Raw genomic sequence first — 24,154 nt, 5'->3', positions numbered from 1 at the left:
AAATTGTTCCTTTTTAAAAATCAGCAAGTGTAACTTTTCTGAGAACTTGTAATTACAGGTGCATATCCACATCCAATAATATCAATCAACTTTCCATGTGTTCTACTCCAAATCATTACTTAAAACAATCTAAAAGTGATAGACAAAGGAATGCAGGCAAAAGTAGCAGTACCACAACTTCACGGATAAAAGCAGCTTAGACAGTAGCAATCCCCCGCAGTCCCTGACAACTTCGTGCCTGGGATCAAAGAACATAAGCATCTTGACAAACAAAAACTGCAGTTCATACTTTGGGGAGGCCAAAAAAAAATATAAGTCCCTGCGACTGCAAGCACAGAAAGATAGGGTCAGTAATGAGTGCAAAGTTCGGAGGACCTCATCTCCCCATATGAAACGAACCAACGTGAAGAATAAGATAAAGAGCCAATCACCTTATTCTAGAAGCTGACAATCTGCATGGAAGGAGCACCAGAATGACCTTGAAAGAACGATAATGATAGTCTTGAAACTGGAGACAAAATTCTGTATATAATTGTATTACCACAATGAGCACTGCCTATTCCATTATGTTAAGAAAACCAATCCTTGATTAACAAAAGAAAAAAACAAAGTAGGAATTATTATCATGTTCATCCAGGCAGCAAAATTCAACACTATTGAGACTACGGATTCCAGAACGATAAATGCGCTAGTTGGAAATCAAAGAGTTTCTGGAATCCGATGACAAACAGACTGCACTATTAACACAAGAATTAAGGGTGGCCAATCGAGAAACTTCATATGAAGAAGTCTGGGTAAAGCTTCAACATGTAGAGGGTATGCAATCTAACAGGAGAACTTGCAAATAAAAGCAAAGAAAAATCTGCACAAGAGAAAGCAGGCTTGCTTTGCTTCATCATCTACACAAAAGAAAACAAATTTGGTGTACTTCATCAAACATAAAAATAATACTTAATTTACCCACCCATCTAATTCCAAGATGGTACCTGCCAGGCTGCAATGCCATAACAACTCGAACCGTACCTAGTATAGAAAATTCAGGGCTAGAACAAAAAAAAATCCGGTCCAACTCAATCATTTGACGGCTTCAATAGAAACTTGCTGAGAGTTCACCATTGCAAATTACAACAAGATACTGGATGAATTGAAAATAGGCAACAGGTCCGAATCATCACCTACGGAAATTACTTGAAATAGAAATCATAGACATGATCAAGCTGTGCCAAAACAAGAAAAATACATTCTTAGAACCTGGAGGGCATCATTGAATCTCCCAATCCAGACGGATCCACTGATTAGTACAGAAAAGCAATTGAAATTTTATAAAAATAATATGCTCAAATGAGTCAGACTACAATTTAATCAACTATGATCGATATTCTTTAACATTGTTCATGTATCATGTGGATTCTTACAGTTATTACATATATAAGATACAATGACCACATGAAGCCCTTTTGCATCTTCAAACTTCATATTTATGAGCTTTTTCTTGGACCCCTCTCTTTTCTCTTCATCTCTCTTTCCATCTTATATGTTTTTCAGTTTACAATGAAATGCGAGGGGGTCCTCTTCAAGACTTTAGATTTTTTTTTTCTTTGAATTTTGCAAGCTTGTTACACTGAAGACCCAAATAGAATGTTCAAAGTCTCAACTTCTAAAAAGAAAAAGAAAAAACCTTAGGACCATATAATCTATTGTTACACCCAAAAAATAAAGCAGGGATAACAAAACTTTTATAAGCTGATTACGAGAAAATGATAAAAGTTTATCAAAAACCTTCAATATGTGTTTCATCATGTTCTTTTCTATATACTCTGCCTATATGCCTGCCCTTGTGTATCCGTCAACATCAAGTAGATGAATCCTATGAATTACTCCATATGTTTATATACATTAATACATACTCGCTCATGAACAATATTTTGGAATTCTTTTTGAATTAAATGATTCAATAACTGCTTTTAACACAATATTTGTGTTATATGTACTGCATGGTTCAGGGTATATGAAAGGAGAATAATTGGGTCAACTAAAGAAGCAAGTTGATGGAGAATAACTCCCAAATTATTACTTCAATCAATGGAGTTGCAATGACCCTTTTATTTAATATTCAAGTCTTTCAAGAAAGGAATTAAATATTCAAATCTTTTTATAGCAGGATTTTCTTCCACAGTATGCAGTGATCCCACTTTGGAAGTCATTTCTTCCTAAGCCCATGATAAATTCACACATCAAACTTCAGGAGTAGAAAATGACCATTTTAAAAAAAAAAAAAAAAAAAAATGGCCAGTGGGCTCTATTTCTACCAATATCGCACTTCAAATTCATAGACGATAAGCAAGTAACAAGAACTACTGAATTACACAACTTATAGACTTACAGGAATCACACTTCAATATTCAAGTAACGATATGTGGATATAATGAGTCTGCATGCAAAAGTGGTTGGTTTATGGGCTAGCTCTATGCACATGTAGCAATATAAGAACCAGAAATAAGAAAAGCTAAGAAGCTGAAGTTATAAAATAGGAAGAAAGACAAAAGAAAAATCATTCGGACTATGGCAAAAACGGAGAAATGATTAACACTCTATGTTGAAAGTGGTTTGAGATCCCTGTAGTGCACCTTCACGAGAACAGCACCCATAGCCCAATCAAATACACTAAAAAGAAACAGGAAAAGAAAAGCAATTATGAACATAAGATGGTTAAGAAAATTTATAATCCAGAAGTTACTTAAGAAAAGAACTTGAAATATACAGTATGATTAAGGTTTTTTACAGTATAGCTCTTTCTTGATCTGGTAAACCTATAGAAGCACAAAAATCAAGGCCAAATGTTCACTTGGGTGCTGGATTGTCTTCTTTATCTATACTACCCTATCATTAGCAATCAAACAAGGAGGTTCGAGCTTAAACTACAGAAAGCACCAAAATTACTTGATCATTGGCTAGAAAGCTTTAGCAGCAACCTAGCTTTTCTCTCTCTTGGTTTCAATGGTACTTGCTTCTGCTTTCTCCTTCTTCTTTCTTGAATATGTCACCATGGGTTGTTTGACAACACTCATGGAATCTCTGGGAGTCTCTTCGCCCTTTGTCACACTGTTGTCACCAACCACATAGGACTTCTCCTTCTCTTTGCTTTCACCACATGTCCTTTCCAACTTTGAAGTATCTGCAACTTTTCCACGAGCCTCTATTTCAGTGTCTGTCATGACTCTAAGAAATTCTAAGGGCAGGGCCGCAGGATCCAACTCCCAGCAACCAGTGGGAGCATTTGGAGCTTCTTGGTCTGTGAGCAAATATGAAGGGACCTGATGAGAGAAGCGAAACATCTCTTCCCTTGGAACACGGAGAAGATATTTAGGGTCCAAACGTTGACGGAATACTGACGTAAAGCCAGCTACTTTGACTAATGGAGCAACTGTAACACCTTCCTTCTCAGTGTAGTCGCCAAGCACTTCCACCATATCATAATAGTGTATCATATCATCAGGAGTAAGCTCATTCCAGTGAGGAGACCAATACCTGTACAGCGCCCAAACATCCCCCTTTAGGGGGAAAATTTGAATGACACCTCCCACCCCTTTCGCCCACTTGACCTTGTGGGAGAAAGAATTGAGCGTCTTATTGACTTCATGCCTGCCTATCCTGAAATTTCCACAGGTCTTGAGGAATCCTGAACCAATCCAATTCATTGGGCCAAATTCAGAGGTGTTTCTGGAGTTCAGCCAGCTCAATTGCACTTCAAATGGCTTTCTAGATATCACTTTGTGAATCAAAGCATAATAACGTGTCATGCCATCATCATTATCATAAGCAGCCCATACTTGTTTATCATGAAAAGATTGTTCCGTTCTATCCTTGTCAAAATCATGGAAGTCCGGATCCGGAACAGTCATTGACTTAGCTTCTGATTCTAAGTCAGTAGGAGCACTAAAGACAGGCAAATTTTCCTTCTTGCGTAATATTTGGGAATCCACCACAGCATCATGAGCAGCTTTATTCTTATTCCTTCTCAGATCATTTTTGATAATTTGCTTCTTCATTTCTACTTCTTTTTCCTTCTTAGATGATGTTCGAGAAGCACCAGTTGTGCTCCATTCTTTTAGCTTCTTCTTGATCTCCATCCTTGCCTTTTTCATCAGCATATTGCGAATTTCGATATTGGATAACTCCGCTGAACTCCTAGGTTTGTTACTTCCCACAGCAGCAACCCTCTCAGCTCTCAAAACACCATTCTCATTTCCATGTATGTTTCCTTGGCTAGATCCACCTTTTGCAGCCATATCATTTATGGTTCCCGCACCTTGAAATTTAGACTTCAACTCAGCTGTGCGTCTCTTTTTTATTAGCCTGTCAGCTTTTGAACTAGAGTAAACTGAATCAGGAACAAAACCTGCATCAGTTTTCAAGAATGGATTGCTTTTCTTCCGAAAAGCTGGGTTCGCTGCACTTGAAGCTGCTTCTGCATGAGTTCTCTTCGAGATTCCACCAGCTGACTGGCCAGGGTGTGCAGCTTGCTTAGCTGTAGCGGCCTGCGCACCATTTGCATCTCTCTTCTTAAAAATTCGATCCTGCTGAGTTTTTTCTCCAACTGTTGAGCCAAAGCCAGAATATCCAGTTTGTTCTGAATTTGATGCTGTAGAGACACCTGAAGCAGAAGATTCATTAGCAGCAGATTTTGTACCCTGCTGCTGCTGGCGGGAAGGCCATCGGAAAGTTGAACCTTGATCTTTCACAGGAGCACCTACCTCCCTTGCATGAAAAGGCTGGTGACATTTGGGGCACATAATAATTTTGTTTCGGTGAATCTTTAAATATTCATACCGTATCTGGCATAGATTGCATAATGTCCAGAATGCCTCAACTTTTGATGACTGAGGAGCCACCGGAACGGGCTGGAAATTAGCATTTGTTGACTTTCTTGCACTTGCTGGGCTCATGGAGAAATTAGAAAATCCGTGCTGGTTGGCTTGCATGGATGCATTCCTCAAAGCACGCTTACTGTCATAGATCATTCTTTTGCTTTTATCAGACAAGATGTTCCATGCTTCAGATATAATCTTAAACGCCCCATCTGCCCCAACAGAATGATTTTTATCAGGGTGAAGAGCTAGAGCAAGCCTTCTGTAGTGTTTCCTTATAGTTTCTTCTTCAGCTGAGGGCTCTACAGAAAGGACGCTGTAAAAATCCACTTCACCATCAGTCTTCTTCTCATGAGCAACATACACATTGACCACTTCCAGGAACTGAGAAAGACCATCAAGGCCTGGAAACAGATTTTGAGCCTTCAAAGCAAACTTTTGAGCTCCGGTTATGTCCTTCATGGTTAATTTCTGCTCAGCAATTTCTTTGGCCCGGATAGCTTCATCTTTGTTACATTCCATTTGCCGACAACTTTGGCAGACCACAAAGAGCAAATGGTATTGTCTCCCTCAGATTCAAGCAGCAAAAATGGAGCAACACTCGAGACCCTGGTTATTGTGTGAAGTTTATTTCACACAAATACTCTGGAGAAGAATTGTCTTTGACTCTTCAAACCCTATAATACAATCATTACAAAATGCAAGTCACAGAAACTGCAAACTTGAGAGCCAAAAATATTCCATAAAAGAAAAAAGGGTACAAGTACTACAAAGTAACGACGACTTAAAAAACGAAAAGCAACCAGATCGAATGTGAAACTATAGGTTTGATTACATTTTTCATGGATATCATGAATTAATGCACTGTACGATTTCCATAAACACCAGAAAAGTACAAACAAGAACCCATGCATCATGTGCCGAAATCTAAAGGAAACTGGTCAAACAATAATGGGAAACTAATAAGCTGCTTACCGACCTTTTGAACCTTATTTACAATGGCGTGAAAAGCAATTCTGAATATCATTCAAGTTTCTCTAAGCACATAAATAGTAACTGAATTGGTTATGAAACCACAAATTACATCTCTTAATGCTCATTCCACCGTCGAATCACCGTATGTACTAATAAAGTTCATGTATTCAGATTTCTCATGTGATCCATTCTATTCAGACAAAAAACACAAGCTTCCTTTTATGATTCTGAAATTCTACTTCCTTATACAGACGTTACAGAATTTCAGATCATACACTTCAAAAATAGCATTTTTTTCCCTTCTTTGTAAAATCATTCACCACAGAATCTAGAAAGAATCCCACTATCAAAGCTTCAAAAACCAAAAGTACTCAACTCAGATACACTTCAAGAATCTACTTATTAATTAGAGGAATCCATATAAAAATTTCAAAGCCTTCAATCAACATTAAATCAGCAAGATAACTAAACCCCTCATATTCCAAAGTCATCTACACTCACCACCGCTTAAGAAAAAAACAAAAAAAACAAGGGCTTTATCTAAAAATGCAGACAAAAACACACACAGACAGAGATACATGTATACAACACGTAAGTACACATAAATTGATGCAGAAATCATCTTCCTCATAAACGGATATGCAGAAATCAGTTGCAACAATCTGAATGCAACCATGCATAAAAACAACGAAGCATTTTATTAAATGAAGTATACCTACAAAAACGAAGCAATGTTGAACCAAATAGAGTGAATCGTTGTCAAAAAAAAACAATCTTTCTACCGTTTGAAGCTAGAGAGAGTGATGATCAATTCAGAATTTCGAAAACCCTAGAGAAATTTGTTGGCTGGTAAAGTAGAAAACCATTTCTTCGGCAAAGAGAAGAGAAAGAAAAAAGGTTTTGTTTTTCCTGAATTTAAGTATAGTACATTTTTCAGGTTTGGCTATTGGCATGCTCTATTTATTTGTATTTTGTTTGTAGTTGGGGGGAGGGGGGTTGGTTTAAACCTCTCACCATGGTTAGTTTTTAACCATGGTTAAACTATTTACGAAAAAGTATTTTGATTGTAATTTTTCGTCAAGGGGTGTTCTATTTGTTTTTAAATTAATATTGATGGAACGTGTTTTGTTTTGCATTCACTTTTTTCACGCATTATGTTCAAAAAAATACTCAAAACTTTCAGTTACAAGATTCTTGTCACTATGTTATACTTTTGAGTTTGCGTGATCTACAAACCGACTAACATTTGTCTTTTGCATAACTTTCTACACTGATGAATTTTAAAGCTACTATCTTTTTACACGTCCCGTTTGATTAGAATATCAAAGAAGAACTGTGTACATGCCCGTATGACAGAAGCAGACAAGTGTAAGGAAGATGAAAGAACAAACACATTCTCCATTTCTTCAAAATTTTAACATTGTACCGCAAATAGTGATCTTAACATATGATCAAGAATTACAAATGACTGTTATCTCCAGCAAAACAAAAACAAAAACACTTGCTTCATAGACTGGATTACATGACGGAATAATATGGTTCACTGGGAATCTAAAAGTTGTGTTTGTCAAGAACACTCTAAAATAGTTTATAAACAAAGAGACATGACAAAGGCTTAAGTTTCCGGGGGCGTACGCGCAGATTAAATCTGTGATGCCTTCTCTTTCCTCAAAATCGCTTGAGTAATCTGCCAAGGAATGAGGATACATTTGATTGATATAAACTGCAGAGTGTCTTAAGTTGAATATCCTTCAAGCTAGAGGCTTGCCATAGAGCTGTGCATAAACCCTCTTCGTTCGATGCACAACAATCATACTCAAGATAAATGCAATGATGCAGAGTCCTGACATGATGCCCATTGTGAGTGAATAGCATATGGAACCATAACAAGTAAGAAAGTCATCCTTCAGAAGAGGCACTCCTGGACCCAGTACGGAACCTTGAATCCGATGTTCATGTTGCTGCTTTGCCTGATAGTCATATATACCACTAGCAATAACACCAGAAAATATCAGCGAACCAGCTGGACTAGCCAATGTAAGGAAGTTATACAATGCACCAAAGCTTTTCAATCCAAAAAGTTCTGAGACTGCAGCTGGTACAATAGCCCAGTGTGCTCCATAGCCGAGTCCTATCAACACAGAAACCACATATATTGAACCAGGCCACCCCATAGCATAGAAGAAAAGAGCAAATGCCATAACAACTTGAACTGCAGCCATTGCCACAGGTCTTGGGTATGCATAGTATCTGATAATCATTATAAACAAGTTACAACATCAGAAAAAAATGCTTCCATAAGGAAGAAACTGTATTGGTAATTAGGAACTTGGAAAACATACTTTACTATATTCTCAGAGAAGTATCCACCAGCAACACGACCAAGAAAGTTCCAAATGCTTATCATTGAAACAAATATGTGGGTGTTAGAATAACCTAACGACTGAGATATCTGACCCAGATTATCAATCACTGTCAAACCAGAACCAGATGCTAGAACTAGGGAGAGAAAAATAAGCCAAAAGTCTGCCTTTACTAGAGCCTGAAGTAAAGTGAAATTCTCTCCTCTGCGTGGACCTTTTCTCCGCTTGACTCTAACTGCTCCTTCTGCTGCTGCTTGGTATAGTTTAGCTTGCAAGTGTGCAATTCTCTTTTGTCTTTCTGATGGTGGGAGTGTGTCTTCCTCAGAAGACCTCTCATCTTCTACCTCACTGAGGCTGAGAACGAAACTCCCCATTCTAGAGGATCCTTGTTTCTCTGGCTCAGGAAGAAGGCTCTCCTCCAAAACCGGCCTTGGTTCAGAGAAGAAAACCAAAAAAAGAGGAATAATAATCGGAAGCACTATTAAAATAAGTAAGATAATTGTCAAAAAGATTACCACATTCTCATTTAGACTGCTTAAATCCTGAAGAAGCAAAACTGCCAACAGATAAGCTGCCAGGATAACGCAAATGCTGTAGATAAATAGGAAGCTCGAATGATCTGAAGGTCTAACTTGTTTGTGACCACCTACAGGTCTAACCAAGAACATCACAGCGGTAATTACAATTGATGGCCCAACAGCAACCATGAAAACAAGGGATGCTTGATCAGGAAAGTTGAACATAGCATAAACTTGTGTCAAAATTGCACCACTTAGCCCAGCAAATCCTTTAAGTATCCCCACTATTGGACCACGGCTTTTAGGAAAATTCTGTACACAGGAAACTAAGGCTCCTGTATTGAAGTATGTCTCACCATTAGTCCCAATAAATATTAAAACGCAAAGCTGCAAAAACAGAAGATCCTCAATTAATAAAATATTACAAAAGAGTGAACTGTTGCATTATTAAAAAACAAAGAGAGAGGGGGGAGGAAACTGCAGAATTGTGGCAATACATCCAGGATCAAAGGGAACCCAACCTTTTGTAGACATTGAGCATGTTTTCTTATCAAGTACATTGAACATGTTTTGATTGGTTTCATGTAAGAAATCACTTTTAAGCATTTCTTAGCTAACAAATTGAACAATTGAAAAGTTAAGTGGTTGGTTGGACAGTAATATCTAATCTGAATTGAACATCTCAAGACACTGAACAAGTAGTTGTGTCAATATTTCATGGCCATATCTCACAGACAAAAGAAAATCACTACCGGAAGTTCTATTATCAAACCCAAAAGCTACAAAAAGAGAAACTCAAAGCCAATATAGGCTTCACTCATAATTATATTTGTAGAAGGGGAGAAGGAACGGAATCCCGCCATCAAAACAAAAGAGAAATTACTTTTTAAGAAGCCATAAATTTCAACAAGTTCAACCGCATTTGGCATGTTATCAAATGATATATCCTGGGTAAGACAGTAAAAGCACCAGGAAAGCAGATGCATGATCACTTAGAATAAAAATAACCAAATCCAGCAGTAACTTTCTCAGCTTAGCTCCTTCTTGTTCAGCCGTGATATTAAAGCTCTCAAAAGAAACTATCATGTCGAATCCATCCGAAAGGACTTTAAGAAGAGAAAGGTATCTAGATTCCTTCTTTGTTTTTTGATTACCATTTTCTACGAGGGGAAAGGAGGGGAGATCAGGAAGTGACAGAAACGATTACCATAGGAACTTGACTTTGAGATTCATAATCAGAACTTGATCAACATGTATAATGATATTCTACTCATTTTGAAGTTATCAACGAGAACTACAAGTCAGAATCCAGAAGTTTGACATCCAATAATACAAAATATCATGCATCTTCTGAATGTCCAATAATACAAAATCCAGAAGTTTGGATATCCTCCCGAATGTCCGTATAGATATTGCTAGTGGACAAACCTTAAAAATTGCCATGATTATTTTTTCTACTCTTCAGGCTTGTTCCATTTTTAGGTAAAACTTTAATTAGCAATTCAGCGTACATGAAATTGCAATTTCCCTCAACCCAAAGAATGAACATGAAACCCTTCATGTAATTTCCAACAACCCAAAGAATCAAGAATACATAATATCCATTTTTTGGAGGCAAGTAATGATGTCAATTATCTCAACTCCACACGGAGAAAATTATACCACTCAAAAATTATTTTTGATTCATACATAATAAATCTCGAACACCGTTGATGAAATTTCTAGCTTCGCCACTGTTAATTACTCTGTCTACTAAGAAATGTAAGAGCTCAAATTTCAAATCAAAGCATACAAAATGTAAAATTCCAGACTGCAAAACTCTATAAAGCTGAAAACAGATAAGTAATCAAAGAAAAGTGAACTGACCACCCAAAGAGGCAAAGCAGGCAATTTGTGAGCAACAATCAACCAAACAACACCATACCCAACAAAATTCTGAACAACCCCAATAAACAGAACAGCCCAAATAGGCAAAACTTCACACAAGATACCAGCTAGGAACCCAATGGCATCACCCAAATCCTTAGCTACACCCAATAAGGCAATTTGCCTCTGGTTATAACCCATACCACTCTTGATCACTGGAGATATGCTTCCAAACAAATACCCAATTCCAGAACAAGACTGAACCCACATCGAAGCTACAAAAACTAGCCATCGATCGTTCACAAGTCCCCTGAATTTCTCTGAAAATTGCACCATTTTACCTCCCAATTCTCGATTTTGATTCTTGTTTATGCATGAAAAAATGGTAGAGTAATACCTGGAGTAAGAGCTAAGAGTTTGATTGATCTACTAGTAGCTAAATTCAAGGATTTAACGACATACTAGTACAATATTATACTATTTCTAATTTCAATTTGTTCGGCATACTTTTCGAATAATACTTTTTTATACTTAAAATAAAAAATTATTAATTTAAAATTCTCAATATATTTAAAATTATAAGATAATGATATATACTTTCGTATATTTATTATTAAAAATCTCAAAATTTAAATTTGTTTATTTTCTATAGCTTTGTGTTAAATCAAATTAGATTGAAATGAATAAAAATATTATAAAATTAATTATATGTAAAAGTAAAATTCATGTGATAAATAGAAAAATAATTATTTACACATACTAGATATTTTTAATTAACGTGGATAATCTTAGAGCATGTTAATATATTATTAGTTCAATAATTGATATAACTATTCATGTGTGTTAATCTAGGATTATTGAATACTCATTATATAAAAGATATTTTGAAGAAGAAAAAAATGTATACACTTATTTAGGAACAATAATATCACCATACTTAAGAATAGATTAAGCCAATTTAGCTTAAAACATATATCATTATGTGTTTTTTTTTCCCTAAAACTTTTCTATATAAAAGTGTAGTCATTTCATAATTTTCCATTTATATCGCTAAAAATAAGAGCATTAATTCTTCCACCACTTTGTATATTTTAATTGACTAATTTTCTTTCTCTAATACTTAAAACACTGTCTTTGTGTTTTCATTTTTCATAATTAAATTTTTGTTTAAGGTAAAAATTGATAATATAAATTTTCTATAAATAATTTTTTTTTTAAAAGCCCCAAAAGACATGAACGATTTTTTTCAAACAAAACATAAAATATCTAAACAATATCATCTAATTTTGATTAATATGTATCTGTTCTTATCCTCTATGATTGGAAATGATATTTTATATCCAATATATTATTTAGCAAGTGAAGACAAAAATGAAAAAATTATTGTAGCAAATGAAATTGATAGTGATTGAAAATTGTATGCATATTCCAAGTTAGGTTTAATTAAATTTGAGAATAAGTATATGTTAATCATTACTCAACATTATTTGCATTAAGCTTCTTTTTCTAATTTTAATTTCTCCATTTTGTTAAGTTAATATCAAATTGCTTTTAGACAATATTTTTTTTTCTTAATATATTCGAAGAAGAAAATAAAAGGCTTTGCTTTTCTTTTTAAATCTAAACATGTGATACTTAATATAGAATAGGCTCAAGATTTACGTCGCGTAGCTTAAAAAAAAAAACATATTATTAGAAAAGTTATTTTTTCAAAATCGAATTCAATACTCAATTATGGAAATATCTCGTTAATTACATCACGATTTTTTTTTTTATCTTTTTCTTTAGAATCACATGATCGAATTTTAATTAAATCGATCTTTATAATAGAATATTCAAATTATCAATATTAGAAAAGTTAACAGTCAACAACAATAATTAGATAATCAACAATTAGGGTAGAATTTTTAATCAAAATTAGAAATATGGCAAATAAGTAAAAGCCGTGGGCAGATATCTCATCAAATACAAATCTTACACGCAATTTCCAACTTAATAATACACACACTGATGTGTGTCTCCGCCTTTTTTAATTTCAATTTTTCACGTAATATATCTAAAATTATAAAATTAAACGATATTTTCGTATCTTCTAAAAATATTTTATTTCAGGGCATAATTTTTTTTTAAAAAATCAGTCAAGATTTCTCTTTCATATAGACAATCCAGATATTAGCTGTCTTTTCAGCAAGAATGTCACAAATAGAAGAAATAAAAAATTTAAAAAAAGAATAATGACAAGTGGAGAGACATAAAATAATGCTATATTTAAATAATTAAATGGTATAACATGATTTCTATAAAACAAGAATAATAGTTTAATCTCCAAGTTTCAGGGATATCTGATTATTTAATTCACCTACCACAAGAATATGTTTGGTTAAGAATTATTAAGAATCAAGTAGGCCAATTGGTCAAAGTCACTTTATATGTATAAAAAAAAAAAATATTACAAACAAAGTATATAAAAATTTGTTTATTCATTTACTTTTTAATTATTGATAATCGCTTGTAAATTTTTTGTTGACTTTTTTAGTGATATAATTAACGTTAATTAGAATAGTAATTAACCATAGTTTAACCATAATAACATGTATTTACCTAGCTACCATGCTAGTTAACTCAAGGATCAATTGCGATATGTAATTTATAAGATAATATTTTTTATTTGTCAAATTTAAAAATAAGAAAATGTTTTTATGTGTCGTAGCAAGTTAATCTTAAAATGAGATATCTATAACCCATAAATATCAATAATTTATTATAGACTAAATATCTTAATTTTTTTAATATAAAATTCATATCAAATAATTGAAACGAAGGAAATAATATTTTTGGCTGACAATTTGACAGTTCATTTCACTAAAATAGCAATTACTGGCAAAAACAAATAAATAAATAAATAAATAAATATATATATATATATATATATATATATGTGAAGTGTGAATTTGTGGGGATCACTTCAAAGCCATAAAGGAAATTTCTAATATTTGTCATTTGCTTTTATGGTGGCAAGTATTTGTTTGTATCATTCTTTGTTAATTTTGTCGAAGCAAAAGATATTTGTTTGTTTTATATCAAATATAAATAAAATTGAACGGAAAAATGTAGTTAATATTGAGGCTGCTCTTGATTTTTTAAAAAAATCTATCTATTGACACATAGTACGACTTTTACAACATTTAAGGCTCCGTTTGATCATGCGATTTGAAATCAGAAGATGAAATTAAAGTTTTATTTGGATATGAGATATGTAAATTTTGTATTGCATAATTTTTTCATAAACATAAGAATCTCATAAGTTTTAAAATCATTAAAGTAGTCTCAATTGTTTATTCAATCTTACCAAATAATTTTGTTTCATAAAATCGCATAATAAATCATTGGAATAATGCATAAGTACCTTCCTAATCTATAACTGAAATATCAGTGACACACCTAAATTTAATAAAGATTCTATTACCCCTCTGAACTCATTTTATTCGTATTTTTGTGCACGATGTGGTACCTTTAACCACCCAAGTTGGTTGTGTTTGTACACATTCGTCCGCCATATGTGTAATATATATATTTTAAATTAAAAAATATTTTTTAAAAAATATTTCTTAATTTGTTTTAAAATATTTCGTAATTCAATTTTTTTTATCGTGTATTTAAATTAATTTAATACACATTTTTTTACCTTGATTAGTAGCTTACCTTCATTTCTTTTCTCTTTTATTTTTCTATTGAATTTATTTTCTTTGTCTTTCGTTTTGATTTGATTTCAAATGTCTTGTATTTAAAATAAGTTAATTTTAAACATATATCAATATTAAAACATTAAAAATAAAGGACACTTTTATATTATTATTTTAAATACACACAATTTATTAAAAATGATTAAAAGTGAAAAGATAAAAAATTAATTAAAAAAAAATTAGAGTGAAAAGAAATTAAAATAAATATTTTACAAAGAAAGAAACAAAAATAATTAAATACATATAAGTTTTATTATACATATATATATATATATATATATATGTGTACTAACTAATTATAAATTTACCAATTAGGAAATGACAAGTGTTCGATTTGTGCACTCATCACTTGCCTTCAAGAGAGTGTGCACACTCTCTATGGCATGTCCGCGTTTGTGGTGTATTTATTTAATTTTAAATTAGTTTAGGGGTAATAGAACTCTGGTTAAGTTTGGGTGTGTCTCTGGAATAGTCTAGGGGTACTTATGCATTTTCTCTAAATCAATACAAAACTATTTGTTTCCCACTCAAGTAACTGTTTCATCAAACTTTAATTCAATAAAAAAAATTGAAAATAAATTGTAGTGAACTAGTCTTAAATATAATCATCCCTCATAATACTGACATTCTCCTCACATTGAACTCGATCATGTGACCGATAAGACGAACCAACATTGTTACTTTGAGCATTTGTTGGTCAATGTCATCCACAACTATATTTTCGTGCTCATAGAGTATAAATATTTCATCACTCCTCGCAAATAGTTATGTAACGCTGCACAAGTTATGACAATTTTCAGTTGTGTGTCAATATCATAATGGTTCGTGTCTTGTTTTAATATTATGAATCTATATTTCCAAGCTTCAAAAGTCTGTGGGTTTGTTTTAACAAAATATAAACTTGTGGGTCAATTTTTGTGTTAAAAAATCTCAAATCATGATATGAAATTTCCATATAATTAATTCATATCATGATTTTGGAGAATAGGAATTTCATCTCATGAAATGAAATCAGCTTGAAATCGCATGTCCAAATGCTGATTCTATCTCATGATTCTATATCTTAATATGATATTGCATGACCAAACACATGTTCACAAAACACAATAATTACTTCAATATTTTCGTCCTGAGTAAGAGTCGATTGAGAAAGCTATAGTATAGGAAACTTCTAATATTTGTTCTTTCCTTTTCTGGAAACTAAAATATTTGTTTGTATTATTCTTTATTTTTGAGGGCAAAAATGTATTTATTTGTATTCTTTGCTTATTTTATGAGGGCAATTTTTGTTTGTATTAAGTCTCAATGATGCAGAATCATGTGTTATAAGCCGGGCAATTAATTAACTCGAGTCCTTGTAGCCTATATTGACCTATGTGATGCCAGGTTGGTTTGATCTCGAATTAACTTTAAAGTTAAAAATCGCTTGTAGTGAGTTAAGATTTTACGATCACCACTTATATATATCAATCTTTCTCTTATATGAGATTTAGTTGTGTGCAATTACAAAGCCCCCAGAGTGGCCATAACAAGTTATATGAATTAGTTCCTGGTGTAACAAAGTATAATGAAACAGATTATATTAAGAAGACAGATGAACTTTTTACCAATGATCAGATTCAAAAGATGATTCTTTTTTTTAAAAAAAAACTTACCACATGCATGAATTGCTATACAAAATTTGGTGCATGTAGATAGTTATATGCATCAAAGTTCTAATCCATTGAGTCAAGACTTGGTGCATACCATCCTAACTCTTCTGCAATCATTTCCATTCTTTCTTCTTGTCCTTTTGAATCTCCAAATGCAGTAGTAAATGGGTATATATAGGTCACTTTTGTCGCCATTGCTCTGTAGGCAACTGAATCTCCTTTCACCAAAAACTCTAAAACATCTCTGCCAAATCCTCCGTCAACCTCAGCCTGCAAATATTTTCCTGCAGTTATTTCCGTCATCAGCAAACACTACGCAGATACATTTGTAACTGTATAGTATTTCAGGCATCTATGAATCTTTAGTAAATTGCAATATTTGATGCATAAGATTACCGTCAGGGATATCTTCAACGACTTGAATCTTTGCATTCTTCTGTGTCTTCAAAATGGCATCCTGCAATTGCTGCCACAGATATGAAGAATTTATCAGCAGCCAATTGCTTGGTTTCTGAACAAAATGAAAACAACGGTTGGAAGTCTAGAAAGTCCGCATCTTCTTTACCATGATAGCATTGCCAGAAGAATTTTGAGAAATTATCAAGGGGAAGGCAGAAGAAGAAGATTGGGGATTTGTCGATACACACCCTGGATTAACTGAGGGGCAAGGTCTGATTTTTCTGCAAAAGCAAGCGACAAGAACCATAAGATAAACGACAGAAGTAATCGTTAAATGTTTGAGCAGACTGGCTTTAAATAGTTCCCTCTATTGTACATTCAAAGAGTTGACTACAAAATCAAGCAAGGAACAAGAGAACATAGTGATACTTAGCTTTTGGAAGTTTAACCAGTAAAATTATGTCACCAAGAGGACAAGAAATGCATTGCATTATTAAAGTAGAGTTAAATTAACACAATGGTCCCTAAGAAATTACCTAAAGCAATTAAAATGAGTTCAAAACTTAAACTATTAGAAAGAAGACAATTATGTTTGTTTATTTATTAAAGGCAATAGCGGAAGCAGGATTTCATTCAGGGGATTCATAGAAATGCTCCATTGTATCCGGAGGATACAACAATTAATATATATACACATAAAAGAAATTCAGCTTTTCTGGTAAAGGGAATACAATTTGGTAAATGTGGTTCTGCCACAGAATTAAGATGTGTAGCAAGCACATCATGTGCTGGCCAACTCTTTTTCTACGTCCAAGGCTCCACGCACATGAAAATTATTTTGACTAGGGGCGACTGGGAGACTTGAATCTGGATTCGCTTGCACACAACACTTCTCATCTTGCCCACCGAAAGGGAAGGGTAAGATCTTTGTCTTTCTCTGCAACCATGTTGAACTGTACGACCACCTCATTCAGAAGCTTCAACTGTTTAGATAATTGATAGAGGTATGACTTGAACACAGGGCCTTAGGACACTCTGTATCATGTTGAATCAAAATGACTTAAACTTCTAGGGTCTATCTTAGCTCGAAGGAAAGAACAACCAAAGTTAGACCCCCAAAGATGAGGTGATCTGTGATCATACAATACATGATATTAGAATTAGTAAGCCCATTCTCACACATGTTACTTCGTACTAAATTTCACGGGTGAACATCGGAACCCAATAATATGTGCAAGAGAGTGTTAAGTTACTAGTTGTACCACAATGTTGTGCAAGGCTTTCAAAAAAAGGTTTATAATGGTCTCCATGTTTTCATTGAAGTTTTGGATTGGATGCTCAGATTGTTTACTTTCACACTAACATTCCAAGACCTCATGCGCCCTTAATAGCACCCAAGGGTGTGGCCTAGAGGTCAATGAAGTAGGTTGAGAACTCTGAGGTCTTAGGTTCAAATCCAAGCAAAACAGTAGGTGGTTTCTTTCCATTTGTCCTAGTCTGGTGGACAGAGTTACTTGCTACTTGTTGTTGGTGGGAGGTGGCAAGTATCACATGAAATTAGTCGAGCTGCGAGTAAGCTTTCTGGCATCAACACAACATTCATTTAAAAAAAATCCCTTACTGGTGCAATAGCTGCATCCTATTTCTATGTTGATGATCTTGTATACTAACCGAGTCCACACGAACACACACATCCTCCCTGTAATTTTCTTGTCTTTGTTATGGTTTCAGGGCTTACGCCTACCCATATAGAGCCAACATCATTCACAAGGCTTGCTTTACATTGGACCCAATATTCAGCCTCATACTGTGAACTAGGCTATGAGAAAAACATTAAGCAATGCATATCATGATTCACTTTATTAATGAAAACAACAAATTGGATTTCCAGCTTAATTAGCATGAGTTATACAAACTCCTGGACAACATTGAATCAATTTCAGCAGAGTAATAAAATAACCAACCAAAAATGTGGAAAAAATTTACCCATTTTCGAGTCCAGTAGGCAAGTTCTTGGATTGGGAGAACGGGGTCATGGGTGCAACCGGAGTAGATTTGGAGTTGAGAGAAGGTATCGCGGAAGAAGAAAGGGGAGCGACCAGCGAAACCGCAACTGCCAGTGGAAGTACCTTTGACCAAATAGATGGTACGCATTGCTGTTGTTCAGCTGCAAAATTTGGGGTTGAATAACAGGGAGAATTTTGCTGCTTGACGGTAAATTGGGGAAGAAGGGTAGCGCTGATTCCCAATGCCATGTTTATCTTTCTCGTACAGTTGCTGCTATTACTACACCCACTTGTGATTTTGTAAATTAGACTCTATTTTATGGTCCACACTCCGCCACGATGATTATCCAATATTTTCGTTTTCAAATACTATATGTTATTTTCTGAAAATTATTACCATTACAAAAATTTAATAAAATTCAAATGATCATCATCTTCAACTTCATATTCATATGGTTTTCTTCTTTCACCTTTTGTCCAAGGAATAGGTTGATGGTTATTGAACTAAGTTAGTTGCCCCAGTTTCAAACCATTTACTAACAAACAATTTTTTTGTCTTCTCTGTGGCATGAAATATAGAATTCGAAATCTAAATAAGCCACAAAAATATAAAAATGACTCAAATAAGTTATTATTTTAGTACGTAACTAAAATAAGCTTAGTGGTAGAAAAGAAGTTTCACTTTATCTAATTTTCTAAACGTTTTTCGTTAGTGTCATAACATATATTTTAATGTATAACAAAACTTTTTCTTCCACTTTATAAGAGGAATATTTTTCACGTTTTGAAGAAGATTTTTCAATATTGTCATACAATTATATGATTTTGCGATATCATAAAAAAGAAAAAAGAGTTACATTATGTATTTTATTTTTTTATTCTGAAAAATCTTTCAATCACTATATAAGGACGTTGAAACATAGTTGATAGCACCTACAACATAAAAGTCTTCTATTTTTCTTCATTTCAATCTCAAAAAAAAAAAAAAAATTCTACACCTAAAGTTATAGTTTCGATTTATTAGGATGGTGAAATTATATATGACGAAAATACCGTTTATTATAATTGTCCTCCCAAACACAATGCTAAATATTCAATTATTTTTTTACAAGGAATACTGTTTAAAGTTCCAATTTTTTACAAAGTGGAAGATTTTCTTCCACTTTATAAAGTGTAAGCAAAAGCTCTACTTTACAAAGTGGAAGAAAAAATTACACTTTGTAAAGTGTAAGAAAAAGTTTCGTTTTATATTAAAAATACACGTTATGACACTAACGGAAAACGTATAGAAAATTGGATAAAGTGAAACTTTTTCTTCCACTAAGCTTATTTTAGTTACATACCAAAATAGTAGCTTATTTTGGTTACTTTTATATTTTTGTAGCTTACTTAGGTTCCGGACTCTTACAACATTTTCTTTCATAAGTACCATGTATAATCTGGTTGATGTTAATTATTACTCCATTCGTCTATTTTTATTTGTCATATTGTCCTTTTAAAAATTAAATTAGATTATATTAATTTAATGTTTTAAACAAAATCTTAGTCAAAATTCATATAACTTAACTCTAAAGAAATCATAACAAACAATAGTGGACGAAGGGATATATTTTTAATTTTTCAAAATGTCAATATCTTACATTTAAGAGGGTTTATTAACAACAGTTTCAATATTTAGTAAAAATATCAAAATTTTAAGTTTGTTATGTATCTTATTTATGTTCTTATTATTTGTTTTATTTAAAAAAAAAGTGCAATTTTTATATAACAGATTGAGAGGAATTTAAGGGAGATAATTTATTTTTAAAAAGGAACAAATGTTAAAAGTCTCATTAGTTACAATTTATCAAAATACACCAACTTTCATCTCTTTCTTTCCTTTTTTTCATCATGTAATAAAAAACATTCTTTTCTCCATTGTTCTAAAAAAATTCAATATCCAATTTTCTTAATCTTTTTTTTGTTGTTGTTTCTAAACATTTTTATTAACCAAAATAAATATTCAATTTTCACTAATAATTGTTATCAAATCACGGAATTAAAGAAGTACCACATCTATAAAATTTCAATATCAACTTTTCAGTAATTATTGTTATGAAAATCATATAATCAAAAAATATAATATTTCATTCTCACTAATTATTATTAAGAAACTTTATGATAATACATTATAGTTTTATCTATTAAATTTTAATTTTTTTTTAATTTAGAAACTTGAACATCTATAGTTTTATCTGTTTTTGACATACTTTTATCACAGTGTATTTGTTTTATTTTTCAAAATTTTGTATCCTTGCTTAAATTGTATTTATTCCAATATGTAAACCGTTTGTATTAATATCCATTCTAGTTTTCATGTTGTATTTTGTATAATGAAGCTTGTATTTCTTTATTAGTTTGTATTTATTCCAATATGTATGTCAAATAAAATGTAGCTATTTAAAAATACATTTGTATTCATATATTTTTTCACTGTGTATTTATTTTTCTTTTCAAAATCTTGTTTCCTTTTCTAAGTCGTATTCATTCCAATATGTCTACTATTTATATTTGTATTCGAATACAAATAAACTAATATAAAGTTGTTCTTCTTATAAATAAAATACATAACTAGTTGACATACATTTGAATGAATATAAATTTGGTACAAATATTGATAGTATACATAGTGATTTGAATACAAATTGAGAAAGCATACCAAATTCTAAAAAATAACTATAAATACAAAACAAACTAATAGAAAATTGTTCGACAACTATCCGATCTTCATCGTCTTTTTCAAGATCCTCACGAGTATGTGAAGATTTTACATTTGCGTTCTGAATTTGAGGAAGGTTTTGCACACCAATGAATCTTGTAAATGTTCTAACCCTCTTTCTTCCCTCATTTTAGCAGCGGATCATACATTATACACTATTTGTTAAGTAATAAATAAATAAAAGGATGAAAAATCGCTAGAAATTGGTTGATTAAGATGAATACCTCTATTAAGCCTCTTGGATTCAGCCATTGGAGAATATACCATAACGAAAAATGAAAAATACAAACAACATTTTTTTAAGATTTAAACAAAAACAAATCAGAAAAGAAATCTGAATATAGGATAAAAATTAGCGATACCTTAATCAAAGGAATTCTTGTTGATCCAATTTTTTATTAAAAAAACAACCAAAATATATGGTAGAAAAATATTTGCAACTTGAATATTGGAGGAAAATCAGAAAATGTAAGCATGAGAGAAAAAAAAATTAAATGAGAGAGATAATTAACAATTTAAAAAGATAAATATGAGAGAGAATGTTTTTTTTTAAAAAAAAGATATATATAATTAATTGAAAAAGGGAGATAAAATAGGAAGAAAATTGGGATACATAAAGTTTTTAAATAACGACACTTTTAACATTATTGCTAATATTTATAAAATATAGATATTTCTACTAAATATGTTTTTTTTTTTTTTTTACTAATTTACTAATTTTCCCTATATTTTTTTATATCCCAAAGGGATTTGATTCCAACTAAATTAGAACACTGTACATGGAGCGTCAAAATGGGCTTAGCCATGGGTTTTGCCCGTAAGCTTTGGGCCTCTGAGACTTCATCAAGGTTTCATTGGAATTATTCTATGAGTGAAAACTATTTCTTCATTTATTTTAAAGTAAAAGTATTATAGAGTAACTGTTCTTTAATTCATAAGTTTTTTTTTTTTTGAGTTTTTAGAAATATTTATTTGTCAAAAAGATCTAAATGTGTTTTTGTTAGAATTATTGAAACAACGTCACTAATTGCCACATATTATTTCTGGCCCTTTTCAAATGAAGTAGGTGCTAGTTGGTTTGGATTTTTTAAATATTAAATTAAATTATTTGTGTAGGATTTTTGAATTTATAAATCAAACCAAATTAATTAAAATTGAGTTTTTCAACTTTGAGTTTTTTTGGATTTCCAGTTTTTTTTGATAAAGTATTCATACAAACTTATAATTTTCTTGTACTTCAAATATTTCTTTAGTTATACCAAGATGCAACTATCTAAGTTAGTTCTCAAGAAAATAACAAAAAATATGATATGATTTAACGACACTAAAATATCCAATAAAAATAATAATAAAATCGCGTATAATGAAATTGATCATAATTTAAAGTACTAAATCATGCTAAAATAAGTTTAGTAAGGTATTAGTTACATGACTAAATATTAAAAGAAAGTAAAAGCAGATCATGTATTTGAATTGTCTAAATTTATGTAAAACTAAAAAATAAATCTTCAATATTATTGTCATTCTTAGTGTTGAATTGATTTTCTTTTTGCATTAGTATTAATTTGATTTTTATTTAAATTTTATTATAATAACCAACATGTATAGACTATAATCTCTATTAGATCATTAAGAATTCTAACTTCTAAACATGAAATAATTATATCGAATGATAAAAACTACGAAAAAGTATAAGAGATATTTAAAAATTATATCAAACTAAGTATTTCTATTTTTTAAAAAATAAAATTATATATATATCGAGTTGGTTTGGTCTCGGGTTGATTTTTTTAAGTTAGAAACCAAACCAATTCAAATATAGTCGGATTTTTTTTCCAACACCAGACCACTAGTTGGTTTTTCTTCGATTTGCGATTTGGTTCGATTTTTTATTCGATTTTGTACATCCCTAAAATGAAGTATGTACCCCTTCTAGCAGATTAAATCCTTGAACCGTGATACTTGAGCCGAGTGAAATTGATCGACCCATTTTGACAACTCTACGTATATATGTGAAGTCGAATGTGGGAAAATTTTAAAAAAAAACATTACGCGTTAAGACTTTCGTTGTCACATATGATGCATGGACTCTGTTAATTCATTCTCCCGTGACTTATTTTAATTTTTTCTTTCTAGAGTTATATACGTTGTTGACAAAATAATGAAAAAAATATGGTGCTGTGAATAAATAATTAATAATTGTACACAAAAATACAATTCACCTTTAATTGCCGTCACTGTAACTTGTACATTCATCTTTCATATCTAAACTTGCAAACATTTCCCAAAAAATTTAGCTTCTCGTGAAAGGACTTTCTTTCTTGTGGAATTCTAAATATATTCTCTCCGTCCACTTTTAGTGGTGATGATCTTTCTTTTTAGAATTAACTGTTAAAAATTTTAATTAACATTTTACGATATACTTTTTAATTATATTGATTTATAAAAAATGAAAAAAATCACAAATATCCTTTAGACTATGATCGAAATCCCGAAGACACGTCTTAACTGAACTAATGCCCTATTATTCCTAAATTTATTTTTTTGTAATTTTTTATACCTTTTGTCTTACGTAACATACTCCGTGGCTCCACGCAATTGAAGCATGTGGGAGAAATATTTGAAAGCCACGTAAGCCAAAAAAGTGCACAAAATTAAAAAAAAATTGGATTCATGGAATAATAGGACTTTAGTTTAGTTTAGATGTGTCTCTGAAATTTAGATCATAGTCTAGGAGGTACTTGTATATTTTCCCTGCAAAAAATTAAAATTTATAGTACTTTTCGCATAATTTTTTAATATTTAAATATTTTGTTTAAAATATTAAATTAATATAATCTAATTTAATTTTAAAAATTAATCAAATTAATTTTCGAAAAGCATAACACGACAACTTAACGTGAATGGAGGGAGTATAAAGAAAACCTTAAAAAACTAAGGAAAACAGAACTTCTCTCTTTTTTACATGGCCTTGCTTGCTTTAAATTTTGTTAATTGATGAATAAC

At 32.0% G+C, this 24,154-nt stretch overlaps 3 protein-coding genes across 4 annotated transcripts; all 3 read right to left on the bottom strand.

The window, feature by feature from the left end:
- Positions 1 to 2,692: 2,692 nt before the first annotated feature.
- LOC101256846 (uncharacterized) lies at positions 2,693 to 6,767 on the bottom strand. Its single transcript, XM_010319232.4, has 2 exons — positions 6,559 to 6,767; positions 2,693 to 5,545 (listed from the first exon to the last, which is right to left on the bottom strand). The coding sequence occupies exon 2, from the start codon at positions 5,388 to 5,390 to the stop codon at positions 2,973 to 2,975; it is 2,418 nt and encodes an 805-aa protein (XP_010317534.2). The 5' UTR covers positions 5,391 to 5,545; positions 6,559 to 6,767; the 3' UTR covers positions 2,693 to 2,972.
- Positions 6,768 to 7,221: 454 nt separating this feature from the next.
- Positions 7,222 to 11,432, bottom strand: LOC101247496 (protein NUCLEAR FUSION DEFECTIVE 4). Of its 2 annotated transcripts, none has more exons than XM_004234256.5 (3): positions 10,591 to 11,432; positions 8,186 to 9,111; positions 7,222 to 8,093 (listed from the first exon to the last, which is right to left on the bottom strand). In XM_004234256.5, the coding sequence occupies exons 1-3, from the start codon at positions 10,924 to 10,926 to the stop codon at positions 7,595 to 7,597; spliced, it is 1,761 nt and encodes a 586-aa protein (XP_004234304.2). In that variant the 5' UTR covers positions 10,927 to 11,432; the 3' UTR covers positions 7,222 to 7,594. The 2 variants fall into 2 exon arrangements, with proteins under 2 accessions (XP_004234304.2, XP_010317535.2); XM_010319233.4 differs by lacking the exon at positions 10,591 to 11,432 and adding an exon at positions 9,246 to 9,884.
- Positions 11,433 to 15,898: 4,466 nt separating this feature from the next.
- Positions 15,899 to 18,901, bottom strand: LOC101248362 (thylakoid lumenal 17.9 kDa protein, chloroplastic). Its single transcript, XM_004234259.5, has 4 exons — positions 18,371 to 18,901; positions 16,551 to 16,665; positions 16,382 to 16,451; positions 15,899 to 16,269 (listed from the first exon to the last, which is right to left on the bottom strand). The coding sequence occupies exons 1-4, from the start codon at positions 18,637 to 18,639 to the stop codon at positions 16,049 to 16,051; spliced, it is 675 nt and encodes a 224-aa protein (XP_004234307.2). The 5' UTR covers positions 18,640 to 18,901; the 3' UTR covers positions 15,899 to 16,048.
- Between the last annotated feature and the right edge of the window lie 5,253 nt (positions 18,902 to 24,154).

This window comes from Solanum lycopersicum, chromosome 3 (assembly GCF_036512215.1).
Source record: "Solanum lycopersicum chromosome 3, SLM_r2.1".
Classification (NCBI taxonomy): Eukaryota; Viridiplantae; Streptophyta; class Magnoliopsida; order Solanales; family Solanaceae; genus Solanum; species Solanum lycopersicum.
This window is presented reverse-complemented; position numbering and strand designations above follow the sequence as displayed.